General features: G+C 36.7%; 1 protein-coding gene and 1 long non-coding RNA gene across 11 annotated transcripts in view; one reads left to right on the top strand and one right to left on the bottom strand.

Moving 5' to 3' along the window:
* LOC139973478 (sister chromatid cohesion protein DCC1-like) overlaps nt 1-20,509 on the top strand; it is a 48,360-nt gene that overhangs the window by 857 nt on the left and 26,994 nt on the right. For all 10 annotated transcript variants that reach the window (XM_071980192.1, XM_071980191.1, XM_071980189.1 and 7 more), the window contains exons 2-6: nt 3,111-3,275; nt 5,250-5,415; nt 8,317-8,542; nt 9,637-9,775; nt 10,611-10,660. In XM_071980192.1, coding sequence (XP_071836293.1) covers nt 3,111-3,275; nt 5,250-5,415; nt 8,317-8,542; nt 9,637-9,775; nt 10,611-10,660 — 746 coding nt within the window. The remainder of the gene's footprint in view (nt 1-3,110; nt 3,276-5,249; nt 5,416-8,316; nt 8,543-9,636; nt 9,776-10,610; nt 10,661-20,509) is intronic.
* Nucleotides 5,707-7,355, bottom strand: LOC139973479 (uncharacterized). The gene is made up of 2 exons (XR_011795227.1): nt 7,124-7,355; nt 5,707-7,027 (listed from the first exon to the last, which is right to left on the bottom strand). It is a non-coding gene; the product is annotated as an uncharacterized lncRNA (long non-coding RNA).

Raw genomic sequence — 20,509 nt, 5'->3', positions numbered from 1 at the left:
GTGAAGACTCGCGCAAAAAGAAACGTCTGATTCCGGTACTCTGACCTAGTTTCGAATAAGGTGTAACAGAAGTGTTAGACACCACCATCGATCCCAGAAAATACACACACAGCTTGCTACCGTCGGTTATTAGACACTAGTGAACAGTCAGTACAAACAGCTGCGGTCAATACCCACAGCACAGTGTATAAACGACACAGTGATGGACATCTCAGGTCCAGCTAAAGATAACAAGGTATCACGTTTCATTACTGTCTGCATTTTGTAGCGACACAAACAAAACTTCACTTACAACTACAAGCAACAGAAAGTAAACTTTTTCAGATGGCCGCATGTGGTTTGGGGCGAGTCTTCAATGCCTTTAAGAATGCTTTGGACAAGCACTTTGAAGCGGTATGACTAATTACCATACCGGACCCATTCAGACCATACCGGACCCAACCGGAGGCAAAATGAATGACCATCAGACACCACCGGACTATCAAATGCTTATTTTTTATCCTTAAATGAATCCAAAAAACTATGAAGTCTATTTGGGGTGAAATAATTCACTTGTTTATGAACTTTGAGGTATAGACATTACCTACATCAGTGAGATTCGGCAGTGAATCATCAGTGATGGAACTCATTTTGATCAAAGTATACACCACTAATTAATGAGATCGGCCTTACATTTCGTCAGTGATGGAACTCACTTTGACTAGCTACATAACCTCTCACATAATCCTGCACAAAGGGACACTGTGGCTTGATGCGTCAGGACAAAGGAAGGCGGACGTAGATTCCTGGGGCACTTGGATTCTTTTTACACCGGCCCCATTTGGGTAAATTGGCCAGCGGAACCCAGATTTGTTGTCAACATTCATCCCAAATTCCGATTTTGAGATGAATGTTAACACATAACCAGCATTTTTATGATAAAATATGATAAAAATGACTCCGGTGGTGTCTGATGGTCATTTATTTTGCCTCCGGTTGGGTCTGGTATGGTCAGATATGGTCCGGTATTGTCAGGTATGGTAATTAGTCATACCCCTTTGAAGCATGTTGTAACCGGTTCTGAGTGTTTGTGTCTTCAGTTTTTTTCTCTCCTTTAGGGTCCTTAATGGGGACTTTAGTTTCTCTCCTGAACCTTTTTTCTACTAAACTAAACTTAACTAGTATTAGCCTATTTTCAGTACTACTATTACTAAGTACATGTACTACTACTACTTACTACTACCTGGCTAGGACTAGTTTAGTAAATTTAGCTGATGGAAGCCTACTGTAGCTCATTCATACTAATCACAGATGCTACTAATATCTTGCCTTAACTGTTTTCACTTCCTGTATATAGTGCACCATAAGTTGTATTGGTCTTCATAGTTTTTGGCCAGCCCTTCCTTTATTTTTTACTTGCACCATTGGCTGTTTGACGTCACATGCACCCATCCAAGTTAAGCTTCACAGCTGCATATGGATTCCATCAAGTTGATAAGTACCATGAATAATGACAAAACTTTGCCTAATGTAGGGAATCTATATTTAGACCTAGGCCTAACCTCCTGTAGGAAACACATACATGTGTTAGAATAAGATTATTATTGATTCATGAACAAGTAAAGTTACTGCAAGCCTCTGTGAAAGCAATGGCATCCATGCACTAAGTAAGAGGGGCCATGATGCATGTTTAAATCTAATCACAGACCTAAGTTGTACTTGTAGTGTAAATGCCTCAGAATGCAATTTTCTTCTGGGTGAGTACCCCCCCCCCCCCCCCCCCAGACTCGCAACATAGGCAATACAGTCTAAACAAACCCACAGCCACTGAACCCCTCATTGGTAACATATTTGTCCGCCAACAGTATTTTCATAAAGCTTCATGCCCTATAAATAAATCAGTCTGGGAATTAGAAATCCCACACCCCCCACTGCACCTTATAAATCCTGTACACGTTACTGAGACTGAGAGATACATTGGCTGATGTCTTTGTTAAACCACTCCTAACAATTGTGTGACTCATTTATTTGGAAGTAGAAAAGTCAGAGTGAAATTGAGAAAAAGGTACAACTAAACAGTGGACTTCACCATACTAAAAATCTTGAAGCTTGTGCAATTGCACATATATCAGAGAGTACTTTATTCTTAATGAATATTTTCTTTCATTAACATCAAGGTCAAGACTTGAGTCTTCAACACTGCTTCTGTCTATAACAGATTAAGTGATTGATAACAATAATCAGGTTTTTATTTTTACGACGCTTAAGCGACCACGAATGTGGGAGAAACCCGCAAGGGCTTATGGATTACAACTTTCATGTTGGGTGGCTTCCAGTTCAACATTTTATCCCAAATTTGGAATCTTTCAATTTAGAGAATCATTTTAATGGGAAATGCGTAGATTGCGCTTGTTGGATGCAAAACCCACCTTACTATGACCCGACTGGGGATCGAACCCCAAACTTCTTGATTGCTACTGTAAGCCTCATTGCTTTGACTGCCACAGTCTTATCCATTCGGCCACATCGCCAGTTTATTGTTATCAAGTGTTTTGATAGTTGGGGATCTGTTTCCTTTGAAGCATTGCTTTATCAAGTGCTCGTTACAAATCAGTGAAACATGGCAGCAATGACTAAAAACGGTATAAAGATAAGCACAATCTATCATGTGACACTTATCAATCCATTACATTGTAAATATGCTTTCGTTTGACCAGAACAATAAATTTTCAGGTAAGCTAGAGAAGGCCCTGGGGAAATTCATAACATCAGGACCCCCTCTTCATTTTTTCCCTTTGTAATTGTGAAAATGGGGATAAATTTGATCCCAGGCTGAGAAATTTTATCCCCTTATAGGTTTCAATAAGCTGCTCAAACTTATTCAAAGTTATAGTTGGGATGTGTTAAAAAGTGCTGTCACTACTGTAGTTTTTAGTTCTCCCGTGGATATCTATGGATCAAAATGCTTGTGTTGTTTACATTCATTTTGAGACAACCAGAACCTGTTATCCAAGCAGATAGAGCACATTATTATCATAGTCATCATCTGTTTTGCTTTAGGTTATATTTACTTATTCATTTTAATTAAGTTAAGTTCACCCTGTTTGTGATATTTGTCTTTTGTCCTGAAGAAATCTGAAGCAAGTTACAGCAATTTCTGTTGTTGCTAAGTTGGATCCTAATGACTTGATTGGTCAGCCACAGTGTTTGTACTTTGGAGACAGTTTCCATACATCTAATATGAAACTAGTGGAAGTGGATTCATCTGTCATGGATTATGTTGAAGAAGGCAAAAAGTGAGTATAAATTGCTGAACCATTACGATCTTCCCTGCCTATATCAAATACCACCTCTATTTCTTGTCACTTATCAAGGATATTACATCTGACTCCTTATAGCAGTTGCCATCACTTAGACACACCTCTATGTCTTGTCACTAAATCAAGGATATTACATCTGACTCCTTATAGCAGTTGCCATCACTTAGACACATCTCTATGTGTTGTAACTAAATCAAGGATATTACATCTGACTCCTTATAGCAGTTGCCATCACTTAGACACACCTCTATGTCTTGTCACTTATCAAGGATATTACATCTGATTCCTTATAGCAGTTGCCATCACTTAGACACACCTCTATGTCTTGTCACTAAATCAAGGATATTACATCTGACTCCTTATAGCAGTTGCCATCACTTAGACACATCTCTATGTGTTGTAACTAAATCAAGGATATTACATCTGACTCCTTATAGCAGTTGCCATCACTAATAGACACACCTCTATGTCTTGTCACTAAATCAAGGATATTACATCTGACTCCTTATAGCAGTTGCCATCACTTAGACACACCTCTATGTCTTGTCACTTATCCTTATAGCAGTTGCCATCACTTAGACACATCTCTATGTGTTGTAACTAAATCAAGGATATTACATCTGACTCCTTATAGCAGTTGCCATCACTAATAGACACACCTCTATGTCTTGTCACTAAATCAAGGATATTACATCTGATTCCTTATAGCAGTTGCCATCACTTAGACACATCTCTATGTGTTGTAACTAAATCAAGGATATTACATCTGACTCCTTATAGCAGTTGCCATCACTAATAGACACACCTCTATGTCTTGTCACTAAATCAAGGATATTACATCTGACTCCTTATAGCAGTTGCCATCACTAATAGACACACCTCTATGTCTTGTCACTTATCAAGGATATTACATCTGACTCCTTATAGCAGTTGCCATCACTAATAGACACACCTCTATGTCTTGTCACTAAATCAAGGATATTACATCTGACTCCTTATAGCAGTTGCCATCACTAATAGACACACCTCTATGTCTTGTCACTAAATCAAGGATATTACATCTGACTCCTTATAGCAGTTGCCATCACTAATAGACACACCTCTATGTCTTGTCACTTATCAAGGATATTACATCTGACTCCTTATAGCAGTTGCCATCACTAATAGACACACCTCTATGTCTTGTCACTAAATCAAGGATATTACATCTGACTCCTTATAGCAGTTGCCATCACTAATAGACACACCTCTATGTCTTGTCACTAAATCAAGGATATTACATCTGACTCCTTATAGCAGTTGCCATCACTAATAGACACACCTCTATGTCTTGTCACTTATCAAGGATATTACATCTGACTCCTTATAGCAGTTGCCATCACTAATAGACACACCTCTATGTCTTGTCACTAAATCAAGGATATTACATCTGACTCCTTATAGCAGTTGCCATCACTTAGACACACCTCTATGTCTTGTCACTAAATCAAGGATATTACATCTGACTCCTTATAGCAGTTGCCATCACTAATAGACACACCTCTATGTCTTGTCACTTATCAAGGATATTACATCTGACTCCTTATAGCAGTTGCCATCACTAATAGACACACCTCTATGTCTTGTCACTAAATCAAGGATATTACATCTGACTCCTTATAGCAGTTGCCATCACTTAGACACACCTCTATCTATGTCTTGTCACTTTTAAGCCAGGACTTCATTTATTTCTTACTGACACATGTTATTGTCTAACAAATGAATAGCATGTTACAATTACAGGCCAGTCTTGTTTACCTACTGTACAGTATAAACAGTGTCAACTAAAAAATCAAATAAGAACTCTAAACTGATAATGGTCAGGAGACAAATTCTTGGCCACACATCAATAGCATTTGTTCTTCAGTTAATTGTGAGGATGTGATATCTGATTTTATGGTTCATTTCCAGCTTAATAATACGTGGATATAAAAAGGAGAGTGCGGTTTTATGCCTTGATGGTGTAACTTTTGACCTGAAAGAAGCTCAGACATCAAATACCCTTCTTTTACTGGACAAATGTTTCTGTAGTCCTGAGGATTTCCAGGAGAATGAGACAGATATTCATCATTTTGAGGTATAAAATTCCAAATCAGAAAGATATTATTTAAGTTGTTGTTGTATGGTAAAGAGCGCTGGATGATATCTAAGAAAGTTTGCAAGGTTTTCTGGCAGATGACCAGTCTCAAAAGGACTGTAGGTGCAATACATAATGGATGTGCGTGAGGTACTGTAGGTGCAGGAGGAACTATAGGTGCAGGAAGTACTGTACATGCAGGAGGTACTATAGGTACTGTAGGTAAAGGAGGTACTGTAGGTGCAGAAGGTACTGTAAGTGTACTAGGTACTGTACATGCAGGAGGTATGGTATGTGCAGGAGGTACGGTACATGCAGGAGGTACTGTAGGTGCAGGAGGTACTATTTGTGCAGGAAGTACTGTACGTGCAGGAGGTACTATAGGTTATGTAGGTGCAGGAGGTACTGTAAGTGCATCAGGTACTGTAGGTGCAGGAGGTACTGTAGGTGCAGGAAGTACTGAACGTGCAGGAGGTACTACAGGTTCTGTAGGTGCAGGAAGTACTGCAGGTGCAGAACGTACTGTAAGTGTATTAGGTACTGTACATGCAGGAGGTACGGTATGTGCAGGAGGTACGATACATGCAGGAGGTACTGTAGGTGCAGGAGGTACTATTTGTGCAGGAAGTACTGTACATGCAGGAGGTACTATAGGTTCTGTAGGTGTAGGAGGTACTGTAGGTGCAGAAGGTACTGTAAGTGTACTAGGTACTGTACATGCAGGAGGTATGGTACGTGCAGGAGGTACGGTGCATCAGGAGGTACTGTAGGTGCAGGAGGTACTATTGGTGCAGGAAGTACTGTACATGCAGGAGGTACTATAGGTTATGTAGGTGCAGGACGTACTGTAAGTGCAGGAGGTACTATTGGTGCAGGAAGTTCTATAGGTTATGTAGATGCAGGAGGTACTGTAAGTGCATCAGGTACTGTACATACAGGTGGTACTGTAGGTGCAAGAGGAACAGTACATACAGGTGGTACTGTAGGTGCAGGAGGTACAGTACGTGCAGGAGGTACTATACGTGCAGTCCGGTTCTGTAGGTGCAGGAGGTAAGGTAAGTACATTAGGTACTGTAGATGCAGCAGGTAGAGTAGGTGCAGGAGGAACTGTGAGCATGCAAAATAATTTACCAACAACAAACAATTTCCCTCTGTCTTCCTTTCATCGTTGTGGTATTATGTCAGGATTCCCAGTCATCAAACCATGTAAGCACAGACTCTGTTTAGATTTATACTGCTATCCATCTGCAGTATGAAATTCAACTAGGAATTAGCTTGCAAACTACTCATGTGTTGCATATGTAATTAAACCATGTAAGCACTAACTCGGTTTAGATTTATACTGCTATCCATCTGCAGTATGAACTTCAACTCAGGTTAGCTTGCAAACTACTCATGTGTTGCATATGTAATGTATTTAAAGGCAAGTAACTGCTGGGAGTGGTTTCCCTCTGGTTTTTCTTGTACTGTTTCAGTGGTGACCGGTTCAATTCATAATTAAGTATGATATTGACATTACCTCTATTCATGTATGATAACAGTAAGTGAAATGTATAAAGCTTACTCACTATATGTATGCTCTTGTTCCCTCTGTTCTCACTATATGTATGGCCTTGTTCCCTCTGTTCTCACTATATGTATGGCCTTGTTCCGTCAGTTCTCACTATATGTATGGCCTTGTTCCCTCTGTTCTCACTATATGTATGGCCTTGTTCCGTCTGTTCTCACTATATGTATGGTCTTCTTGTGTCAATCAGCCTTTCAATGATAATACATGACCTGACATGCAATAGAAGATATGCATGGACATTACATTTACCTAAAAGGTTCTGTAGTTGTCAGGTTCTTCTTTCAATGATAATACATGACCTGACATGCAATAGAAGATATGCATGGACATTTCCATTTACCTAAAAGGTTCTGTAGTTGTCAGGTTCTTCTTTCATTGATAATACATGACCTGACATGCAATAGAAGATATGCATGGACATTACATTTACCTAAAAGGTTCTGTAGTTGTCAGGTTCTTCTTTCAATGATAATACATGACCTGACATGCAGTAGAAGATATGCATGGACATTACATTTACCTAAAAGGTTCTGTAGTTGTCAGGTTCTTCTTTCATTGATAATACATGACCTGACATGCAATAGAAGATGTGCATGGACATTACATTTACCTAAAAGGTTCTGTAGTTGTCAGGTTCTTCTTTCATTGATAATACATGACCTGACATGCAGTAGAAGATATGCATGGACATTACATTTACCTAAAAGGTTCTGTAGTTGTCAGGTTCTTCTTTCAATGATAATACATGACCTGACATGCAATAGAAGATATGCATGGACATTACATTTACCTAAAAGGTTCTGTAGTTGTCAGGTTCTTCTTTCAATGATAATACATGACCTGACATGCAATAGAAGATATGCATGGACATTACATTTACCTAAAAGGTTCTGTAGTTGTCATGTTCTTCTTTCATTGATAATACATGACCTGACATGCAATAGAAGATATGCATGGACATTACATTTACCTAAAAGGTTCTGTAGTTGTCAGGTTCTTCTTTCAATGATAATACATGACCTGACATGCAATAGAAGATATGCATGGACATTACATTTACCTAAAAGTTTCTGTAGTTGTCAGGTTCTTCTTTCATTGATAATACATGACCTGACATGCAATAGAAGATATGCATGGACATTACATTTACCTAAAAGTTTCTGTAGTTGTCAGGTTCTTCTTTCATTGATAATACATGACCTGACATGCAATAGAAGATATGCATGGACATTACATTTACCTAAAAGGTTCTGTAGTTGTCAGGTTCTTGTAAATTTTAAGACAATGGCACCAAACAGTGGATAAATATTTCACATTCTACATTGCCACAGGTACAAGCATTAGCTCATGAATATTATGAACTACGCACCATGCGACCGAGAGTACAGAAGCTACAGCACTTATTGGAGCAAAATGTTTATGCTGGTGATCTCTATGAAGACAGTCCTAGTCACTCAGGTCCTAAGTTTACTGACAATGATCTCTTAGATGTAGTTCAGGCCAGTCAGAAAGAAATAAGGGCTGAACTGAAGAAACTAAGGGCTTGTTGTGTTAATGGTAAGATCACAACGTAGAGTAAGTATGAAATTAATGACTTACACTGAGCTTTACAGTAGTCAATACCAGCATGGGCCATAGGGTTAATATCAACAAGGATTAGAACAGACTTTTAAAACCAAGGTAGAATCATCCTTTTAATCAGCAACTTGGGGCAATAGTATCGATACATTTATTATTACAGTCATTAAAAGTAATTATAGACCAATGTTATTAAACATCAGCTACTGGCTATGGTATTTATATACATTGATATTACAGAGGTCGAAAAAAAAAATTCCATGGGACCATAGGATTGATGTATTGAATACTACAGTGATCAAAACATAAAACAATTCCATGGGCCCATAGGATTGATGTATTGAATACTACAGTGATCAAAAATAAAACAATTCCATGGGCCCATAGGATTGATGTATTGAATACTACAGTGATCAAAAATAAAACAATTCCATGGGCCCATAGGATTGATGTATTGAATACTACAGTGATCAAAACATAACAATTCCATGGGTCCATAGGATAGATGTATTGAATACTACAGTGATCAAAACATAAAACAATTCCTAGGGCCCATAGGATTGATGTATTGACTACTACAGTGATCAAAACGTAAAACAATTCCATGGGCCCATAGGATTGATGTATTGAACACTACAGTGATCAAAACAAAACAATTCCATGGGCCCATAGAATTGATGTATTGAATACTATAGTGATCAAAACAAAACAATTCCATGGGTCCATAGGATAGATGTATTGAATACTACAGTGATCAAAACAAAACAATTCCTAGGGCCCATAGGATTGATGTATTGACTACTACAGTGATCAAAACGTAAAACAATTCCATGGGCCCATAGGATTGATGTATTGAACACTACAGTGATCAAAACATAAAACAATTCCATGGGCCCATAGGATTGATGTATTGAATACTATAGTGATCAAAACATAAAACAATTCCATGGACCCATAGGATTGATGGTTTGAATACTACAGTGATCAAACCGTAAAACAATTCCATGGGCCCATAGGATTGAATACTACAGTGATGAAAGTAATAATAGACCATTTTTCTTCTCTGGTTTTAGGGTTTTGGCGGCTTCTAGACTTTGATTATGAGTTTGAAGTTTTGTCTCAGATATTATCACTTATAGATGAAAACTCTTGGAAGCTTGATGAAGTTCCTCAGAATGAGATGATTGAAACGCTGCAAAATCTTAAACCAAGGTAGGTTTGACTAATTGAAGCAAGTCTTATTCTAATAAGAAACATAACAAGGACCTGTTATATTATTATTAAGATCTGTCTGCAAATTGCATCATGAAGTGGGTTTCATCATGTGAGCTTCAAGGATTTTTAAACTCCGGTAGATTTGATTAATTGCAGCATGTTTTGGTGATAATTAGACCCAATACTAGAATCTGCTATTACACTTGGTGTACAGTAGTAAATATATTGACAGTCCAGGTCTTCTCAGTGGTCTTCTCAGCTGTTCCTTCTTAACATTTTGATATTGGTGTACAGGAATAATATTCTGACAGTCCAGATATCATCATTGAATCACAGCTGTTTTTAATATTTTGATATTGGTGTACAGGAATAATATGCTGACAGTCCAGATATCATCATTGAATCACAGCTGTTCCTTCTTAAAATTTTGATATTGGTGTACAGTAGTAATATGCTGACAGTCCAGATATCATCAGCAGTGGATCACAGTTGTTCCTTCTTAATATTTTGATATTGGTGTACAGGAATAATATGCTGACAGTCCAGATATCATCATTGAATAATATTTTGATATTGGTGTACAGGAATAATATGCTGACAGTCCAGATATCATCATTGAATCACAGCTGTTCCTTTTTAACATTTTGATATTGGTGTACAGTATTAATATGCTGACAGTCCAGATATCATCAGCAGTGGATCACAGCTGTTCCTTCTTAATATTTTGATATTGGTGTACAGGAATAATATGCTGACAGTCCAGGTAACATGAGTGGACCACAGCTGTTCATTTTTATATTTTAAATCTTTCTTTTGTTCCATTTTTTACCAGGTTTATTCTACAACATGTCCTGGACTGCTTTGGAGAGAAAAAAAGTGAAGGTTTGTTTGCACATTGCATAATTCACAATATTTTACTGCTATGGAAATGTTACAAATACCTATACCACTGGTAGTGGAATTTTCTGTATAACAATGCAATATAAACTGAGTGTTCACCATGGCAATATGCTCTTAACTTTCAACACTATTAAGTAGCATTATTGTAGTGGAGTTGTGAGCTGCACAGCAGTCCAAGAACTGCTGCCAGGGATCTGAGTACCAGTGTTATAATCAGTGTTTCCGCTAAGCCGCTATGACGCGATTTTGACGCAATGGCTTGCCGATTTGACGCACTGGCTTTCAGAGATAGAGAAAAAAAAAGAGGGTTCATTTTCTGAAAAAAAGAGGGTTTCATTTTCTCCTGATTTTATACAGTGTGAATAGAAAAAAAAAACGTTTCAAAAGGCATGTTGTTCAGAACTTCAACTTGAAGTGAAGAAATTATTACTGTAAATTGTTTCCAATTTTTCGTCAGAAATGTTAAATTAGCGATCGTTTACTTTACCGTAGCTATGTTTTTCTATACAGTCACGCAGATTTAGCTCGATTGCTGTAAAGCTAAATCATATAACGCACTGATGCATTGCCTAATCTACGATGGTTCGCACTACCAGTGTACTAAATATAATATCTGTATAGCCTACCTTACATTACATTGCAACAGGGTCAGAAATAAGCGGGGGCAACGGGCGTTTCGCCCTAGCAAGTGCTAAAAAAAATCCCTCCGAAAGCACAATTGCGAGGGCGAAAAAGAAAAGAGAAATATAAGAAAGTCGCCCTCGTAATATCAGGTGTCTGTGTAAATTTAATTGTGACATGCTTTTGCTTTAGCTACTGTAGGGTTTGCAAGTAGCAGCGCGAATCGCACAAACAGTTTTCACAATCCCACATCAAATTTGAAGCAGTGCGGGAGGGTCGCGCACAATCACCGGGCCTCCACCGGCCTTAGTAGTAAGTTGAGTCTCGTCTATACGACATGCTCAGTGATTAAGCTCCGCCACGTATCACGATCTTGCACAAGGTTTATTGCTTCCTCGAATTTGTTAATATTAACGTCCTTTAATTGCCTTCACTAAGCAATTTCAGTACCAGCGACAATAACCTAAAATCCCCATAAATCTCCGACCACATGGTAGCCTAACTTCACAATAAGTCAACATGGAACTCTAACCTAGCTATCTGTTTATTCGCTCAAGTTGTGTCGCAAATAAAAAATAAAAATATCTAAGAAAAACTGCTACCTTCGACAACATGTTAGCCTAACAACCACACTAAGTCAATGGGAAATGTAGCCTAACCATCGGTTTGCAAAAATATAATAATAACAATACTTTGCGTAGCTTTGTTTACAAATTTTCTTTGCTGCTATCGTCGCGCGCATGGTAGCCGAACACCACACGTAGTCAGCGGAAAAATCTACCCTAAGCATCTCTTTTTTCGCTGAAGATGTGACACAGTTAGCTAGAACTAAAATATACATGAAATACTGCAACCTTCGACCACATGTTAGCCTAACAACCACACTAAGTCAATAGGAAATGTAGCCTAACCATCGGTTTGGAAAAAAAATCATAGTTTTGTTTACAACTTCAATTTGCTGGAAATCGGCAGTTGTTTGGAAGGTATGCGGTATCTCTTAAAGAGGGAATGTTGTATTTTACGTACACCGTTGCTGTGGCGATGGATTGAAGGTTTTAACTTCGATTACTTTTCAGCGGTATAATGGTTTCGTATTTGGTGGTTAGTGATTTTATCCACACACGAAAAAATACATGATTAAAGGAAAGGGCACCTTCAGTGGAAGTAAACCTCAGTGTTTTCTATTTCAGTTGATGGGTTATTGGTTTTTCGTCATGTATTCGGTGGATTGACGTTATTTGCTAAACAATCGCAAATGTTGGCAATTAAACTTTCAATGAATTTGCTATACGGTCGCAGCTAACTAGGAAGAGGATAATTGTGCTTTCTTGATCCTGATGAATGCTTACAACCTTTTTCCGTAATCAACATATTGAACTGGAAAAGCGCCCCTTAAACCTTAAAAAAGCCCCCGTAAATACATTAAGGGGGTGTTTTTAACTTTTCATTTTCCAAATCTATCGCGTGCCGTTTCAATCATCACTCTACCCACCGAAAAAGACTAGGATCCGATCTTGTCAGTTTTTTAACATCTAGTTTAGAACCCGTTTATGAAGATGATATTTCAGTTGAGAAACATTCCACAGTCAAATAAGCCTATCGTTGTTGATTAACAGACCTTATGGAGCTGCAGCACTTTGTTGCCTGTTGTTACTGGCTTACTCTGTACATGTACCTTGCTAATTTTAAATACATTATGTAGTATCGAATTACGTACTATTTTAACTTGTTTGTTTTTTGGGTTTAAGAGTGATATTGAATGAGGTGTCTGAAGTAATCAAGAGGCCAGGGAACCAGAATGAACACTCCGGAAGGGCCGTTTCCAGCCATCTGGGGGGTTTGTAAAACCAAAAATTTTCTTGTACGCTCCACGCCAACTGATGTTGGCGCTCCGCTCAGATAGTCATCCCTACAACTTTGAAAATTCTGGCTCAACCCTGGTGCTAATACTGTCAGCAAACTGTAACATCGTGAAAAGTCATGGAATTTTACCCCTCCCCTTAGACCCCTCCCCCAGGACGGTAGTGAGTCAAATATTCAGATATTAGCCATTTTGACTCAATGGGAAATTTCTTAGAGGAAACACTGGTTATAATACAGCTTTGTAGACTGATCAGAATATTTCAATTGTTTACAAGTGCTCCTTGATGGTATTTCTAAATCAAAAGGTTAACTAGTTCCATTGCTTAGATCTTGTAATTGTTCACCAAATTCAGAAATCATGATTAGTACAATATGTTGTATATACTGCAGGGGTAGAAACACATAATATAAAACTATTGTTAAATAATAATGTACATGGTGTGGTGAACTAGATAGTAATTCAGCTGTCATACTGCTGTTGGTTTGTGCGGCATACAGTTGTACAATATGTTGTATATACTGCAGGGGTAGAAACACATAATATAAAGCTATTGTTAAATAATAATGTACATGGTGTGGTGAACTAGATAGTAATTCAGCTGTCATACTGCTGTTTGTTTGTGCGGCATACAGTTGTACAATATGTTGTATATACTGCAGGGGTAGAAACACATAATATAAAGCTATTGTTAAATAATAATGTACATGGTGTGGTGAACTAGATAGTAATTCAGCTGTCATACTGCTGTTGGTTTGTGCGGCATACAGTTGTACAATATGTTGTATATACTGCAGGGGTAGAAACACATAATATAAAACTATTGTTAAATAATAATGTACATGGTGTGGTGAACTAGATAGTCATTCAGCTGTCATACTGCTGTTTGTTTGTGCGGCATACAGTTGTACAATATGTTGTATATACTGCAGGGGTAGAAACACATAATATAAAGCTATTGTTAAATAATAATGTACATGGTGTGGTGAACTAGATAGTAAGTCAGCTGTCATACTGCTGTTTGTTTGTGCGGCATACAGTAGTACAATATGTTGTATATACTGCAGGGGTAGAAACACATAATATAAAGCTATTGTTAAATAATAATGTACATGGTGTGGTGAACTAGATAGTAATTCAGCTGTCATACTGCTGTTTGTTTGTGCGGCATACAGTAGTACAATATGTTGTATATACTGCAGGGGTAGAAACACATAATATAAAGCTATTGTTAAATAATAATGTACATGGTGTGGTGAACTAGATAGTAATTCAGCTGTCATACTGCTGTTTGTTTGTGCAGCATACAGTAGTACAATATGTTGTATATACTGCAGGGGTAGAAACACATAATATAAAGCTATTGTTAAATAATAATGTACATGGTGTGGTGAACTAGATAGTAATTCAGCTGTCATACTGCTGTTTGTTTGTGCGGCATACAGTAGTACAATATGTTGTATATACTGCAGGGGTAGAAACACATAATATAAAACTATTGTTAAATAATAATGTACATGGTGTGGTGAACTAGATAGTAATTCAGCTGTCATACTGCTGTTTGTTTGTGCGGCATACAGTAGTACAATATGTTGTATATACTGCAGGGGTAGAAACACATAATATAAAACTATTGTTAAATAATAATGTACATGGTGTGGTGAACTAGATAGTAATTCAGCTGTCATACTGCTGTTTGTTTGTGCAGCATACAGTTGTACAATATGTTGTATATACTGCAGGGGTAGAAACACATAATATAAAGCTATTGTTAAATAATAATGTACATGGTGTGGTGAACTAGATAGTAATTCAGCTGTCATACTGCTGTTTGTTTGTGCAGCATACAGTTGTACAATATGTTGTATATACTGCAGGGGTAGAAACACATAATATAAAGCTATTGTTAAATAATAATGTACATGGTGTGGTGAACTAGATAGTAATTCAGCTGTCATACTGCTGTTTGTTTGTGCGGCATACAGTAGTACAATATGTTGTATATACTGCAGGGGTAGAAACACATAATATAAAGCTATTGTTAAATAATAATGTACATGGTGTGGTGAACTAGATAGTCATTCAGCTGTCATACTGCTGTTTGTTTGTGCGGCATACAGTAGTACAATATGTTGTATATACTGCAGGGGTAGAAACACATAATATAAAGCTATTGTTAAATAATAATGTACATGGTGTGGTGAACTAGATAGTAATTCAGCTGTCATACTGCTGTTTGTTTGTGCAGCATACAGTTGTACAATATGTTGCATATACTGCAGGGGTAGAAACACATAATATAAAGCTATTGTTAAATAATAATGTACATGGTGTGGTGAACTAGATAGTAATTCAGCTGTCATACTGCTGTTTGTTTGTGCAGCATACAGTTGTACAATATGTTGTATATACTGCAGGGGTAGAAACACATAATATAAAGCTATTGTTAAATAATAATGTACATGGTGTGGTGAACTAGATAGTAATTCAGCTGTCATACTGCTGTTTGTTTGTGCGGCATACAGTAGTACAATATGTTGTATATACTGCAGGGGTAGAAACACATAATATAAAGCTATTGTTAAATAATAATGTACATGGTGTGGTGAACTAGATAGTAATTCAGCTGTCATACTGCTGTTTGTTTGTGCGGCATACAGTAGTACAATATGTTGTATATACTGCAGGGGTAGAAACACATAATATAAAGCTATTGTTAAATAATAATGTACATGGTGTGGTGAACTAGATAGTAATTCAGCTGTCATACTGCTGTTTGTTTGTGCGGCATACAGTAGTACAATATGTTGTATATACTGCAGGGGTAGAAACACATAATATAAAACTATTGTTAAATAATAATGTACATGGTGTGGTGAACTAGATAGTAAGTCAGCTGTCATACTGCTGTTTGTTTGTGCGGCATACAGTAGTACAATATGTTGTATATACTGCAGGGGTAGAAACACATAATATAAAGCTATTGTTAAATAATAATGTACATGGTGTGGTGAACTAGATAGTAATTCAGCTGTAATACTGCTGTTTGTTTGTGCAGCATACAGTTGTACAATATGTTGTATATACTGCAGGGGTAGAAACACATAATATAAAGCTATTGTTAAATAATAATGTACATGGTGTGGTGAACTAGATAGTAATTCAGCTGTCATACTGCTGTTTGTTTGTGCGGCATACAGTAGTACAATATGTTGTATATACTGCAGGGGTAGAAACACATAATATAAAACTATTGTTAAATAATAATGTACATGGTGTGGTGAACTAGATAGTAATTCAGCTGTCATACTGCTGTTTGTTTGTGCGGCATACAGTAGTACAATATGTTGTATATACTGCAGGGGTAGAAACACATAATATAAAACTATTGTTAAATAATAATGTACATGGTGTGGTGAACTAGATAGTAAGTCAGCTGTCATACTGCTGTTTGTTTGTGCGGCATACAGTAGTACAATATGTTGTATATACTGCAGGGGTAGAAACACATAATATAAAGCTATTGTTAAATAATAATGTACATGGTGTGGTGAACTAGATAGTAATTCAGCTGTCATACTGCTGTTTGTTTGTGCAGCATACAGTTGTACAATATGTTGTATATACTGCAGGGGTAGAAACACATAATATAAAGCTATTGTTAAATAATAATGTACATGGTGTGGTGAACTAGATAGTAATTCAGCTGTCATACTGCTGTTTGTTTGTGCGGCATACAGTAGTACAATATGTTGTATATACTGCAGGGGTAGAAACACATAATATAAAGCTATTGTTAAATAATAATGTACATGGTGTGGTGAACTAGATAGTAATTCAGCTGTCATACTGCTGTTTGTTTGTGCGGCATACAGTAGTACAATATGTTGTATATACTGCAGGGGTAGAAACACATAATATAAAACTATTGTTAAATAATAATGTACATGGTGTGGTGAACTAGATAGTAAGTCAGCTGTCATACTGCTGTTTGTTTGTGCGGCATACAGTAGTACAATATGTTGTATATACTGCAGGTGTAGAAACACATAATATAAAACTATTGTTAAATAATAATGTACATGGTGTGGTGAACTAGATAGTAAGTCAGCTGTCATACTGCTGTTTGTTTGTGCGGCATACAGTAGTACAATATGTTGTATATACTGCAGGGGTAGAAACACATAATATAAAGCTATTGTTAAATAATAATGTACATGGTGTGGTGAACTAGATAGTAATTCAGCTGTCATACTGCTGTTTGTTTGTGCAGCATACAGTTGTACAATATGTTGTATATACTGCAGGGGTAGAAACACATAATATAAAGCTATTGTTAAATAATAATGTACATGGTGTGGTGAACTAGATAGTAATTCAGCTGTCATACTGCTGTTTGTTTGTGCAGCATACAGTAGTACAATATGTTGTATATACTGCAGGGGTAGAAACACATAATATAAAGCTATTGTTAAATAATAATGTACATGGTGTGGTGAACTAGATAGTAATTCAGCTGTCATACTGCTGTTTGTTTGTGCAGCATACAGTAGTACAATATGTTGTATATACTGCAGGGGTAGAAACACATAATATAAAACTATTGTTAAATAATAATGTACATGGTGTGGTGAACTAGATAGTAAGTCAGCTGTCATACTGCTGTTTGTTTGTGCGGCATACAGTAGTACAATATGTTGTATATACTGCAGGGGTAGAAACACATAATATAAAGCTATTGTTAAATAATAATGTACATGGTGTGGTGAACTAGATAGTAATTCAGCTGTCATACTGCTGTTTGTTTGTGCAGCATACAGTTGTACAATATGTTGTATATACTGCAGGGGTAGAAACACATAATATAAAGCTATTGTTAAATAATAATGTACATGGTGTGGTGAACTAGATAGTAAGTCAGCTGTCATACTGCTGTTTGTTTGTGCAGCATACAGTTGTACAATATGTTGTATATACTGCAGGGGTAGGAACACATAATATAAAACTATTGTTAAATAATAATGTACATGGTGTGGTGAACTAGATAGTAAGTCAGCTGTCATACTGCTGTTTGTTTGTGCAGCATACAGTTGTACAATATGTTGTATATACTGCAGGGGTAGAAACACATAATATAAAGCTATTGTTAAATAATAATGTACATGGTGTGGTGAACTAGATAGTAAGTCAGCTGTCATACTGCTGTTTGTTTGTGCAGCATACAGTTGTACAATATGTTGTATATACTGCAGGGGTAGAAACACATAATATAAAGCTATTGTTAAATAATAATGTACATGGTGTGGTGAACTAGATAGTCATTCAGCTGTCATACTGCTGTTTGTTTGTGCGGAATACAGTAGTACAATATGTTGTATATACTGCAGGGGTAGAAACACATAATATAAAACTATTGTTAAATAATAATGTACATGGTGTGGTGAACTAGATAGTAATTCAGCTGTCATACTGCTGTTTGTTTGTGCGGCATACAGTAGTACAATATGTTGTATATACTGCAGGGGTAGAAACACATAATATAAAGCTATTGTTAAATAATAATGTACATGGTGTGGTGAACTAGATAGTCATTCAGCTGTCATACTGCTGTTTGTTTGTGCGGCATACAGTAGTACAATATGTTGTATATACTGCAGGGGTAGAAACACATAATATAAAGCTATTGTTAAATAATAATGTACATGGTGTGGTGAACTAGATAGTCATTCAGCTGTCATACTGCTGTTTGTTTGTGCAGCATACAGTTGTACAATATGTTGTATATACTGCAGGGGTAGAAACACATAATATAAAACTATTGTTAAATAATAATGTACATGGTGTGGTGAACTAGATAGTAATTCAGCTGTCATACTGCTGTTTGTTTGTGCGGCATACAGTAGTACAATATGTTGTATATACTGCAGGGGTAGAAACACATAATATAAAGCTATTGTTAAATAATAATGTACATGGTGTGGTGAACTAGATAGTCATTCAGCTGTCATACTGCTGTTTGTTTGTGCAGCATACAGTTGTACAATATGTTGTATATACTGCAGGGGTAGAAACACATAATATAAAACTATTGTTAAATAATAATGTACATGGTGTGGTGAACTAGATAGTAATTCAGCTGTCATACTGCTGTTTGTTTGTGCAGCATACAGTTGTACAATATGTTGTATATTCTGCAGAGGTAGAAACACATAATATAAAACTATTGTTAAATAATAATGTACATGGTGTGGTGAACTAGATAGTCATTCAGCTGTCATACTGCTGTTTGTTTGTGCGGCATACAGTAGTACAATATGTTGTATATACTGCAGGGGTAGAAACACATAATATAAAACTATTGTTAAATAATAATGTACATGGTGTGGTGAACTAGATAGTCATTCAGCTGTCATACTGCTGTTTGTTTGTGCGGCATACAGTAGTACAATATGTTGTATATACTGCAGGGGTAGAAACACATAATATAAAGCTATTGTTAAATAATAATGTACATGGTGTGGTGAACTAGATAGTAATTCAGCTGTCATACTGCTGTTTGTTTGTGCGGCATACAGTAGTACAATATGTTGTATATACTGCAGGGGTAGAAACACATAATATAAAGCTATTGTTAAATAATAATGTACATGGTGTGGTGAACTAGATAGTAATTCAGCTGTCATACTGCTCTTTGTTTGTGCAGCATACAGTAGTACAATATGTTGTATATACTGCAGGGGTAGAAACACATAATATAAAACTATTGTTAAATAATAATGTACATGGTGTGGTGAACTAGATAGTTATTCAGCTGTCATACTGCTGTTTGTTTGTGAAGCATACAGTAGTACAATATGTTGTATATACTGCAGGGGTAGGAACACATAATATAAAGCTATTGTTAAATAATAATGTACATGGTGTGGTGAACTAGATAGTCATTCAGCTGTCATACTGCTGTTTGTTTGTGCAGCATACAGTAGTACAATATGTTGTATATACTGCAGGGGTAGAAACACATAATATAAAGCTATTGTTAAATAATAATGTACATGGTGTGGTGAACTAGATAGTCATTCAGCTGTCATACTGCTGTTTGTTTGTGCGGCATACAGTAGTACAATATGTTGTATATACTGCAGGGGTAGAAACACATAATATAAAGCTATTGTTAAATAATAATGTACATGGTGTGGTGAACTAGATAGTAATTCAGCTGTCATACTGCTGTTTGTTTGTGCAGCATACAGTAGTACAATATGTTGTATATACTGCAGGGGTAGAAACACATAATATAAAACTATTGTTAAATAATAATGTACATGGTGTGGTGAAGTAGATAGTAATTC

The sequence above is a fragment of the Apostichopus japonicus genome, chromosome 9, assembly GCF_037975245.1.
Source record: "Apostichopus japonicus isolate 1M-3 chromosome 9, ASM3797524v1, whole genome shotgun sequence".
Lineage (NCBI taxonomy): Eukaryota > Metazoa > Echinodermata > Holothuroidea > Aspidochirotida > Stichopodidae > Apostichopus > Apostichopus japonicus.
This window is presented reverse-complemented; position numbering and strand designations above follow the sequence as displayed.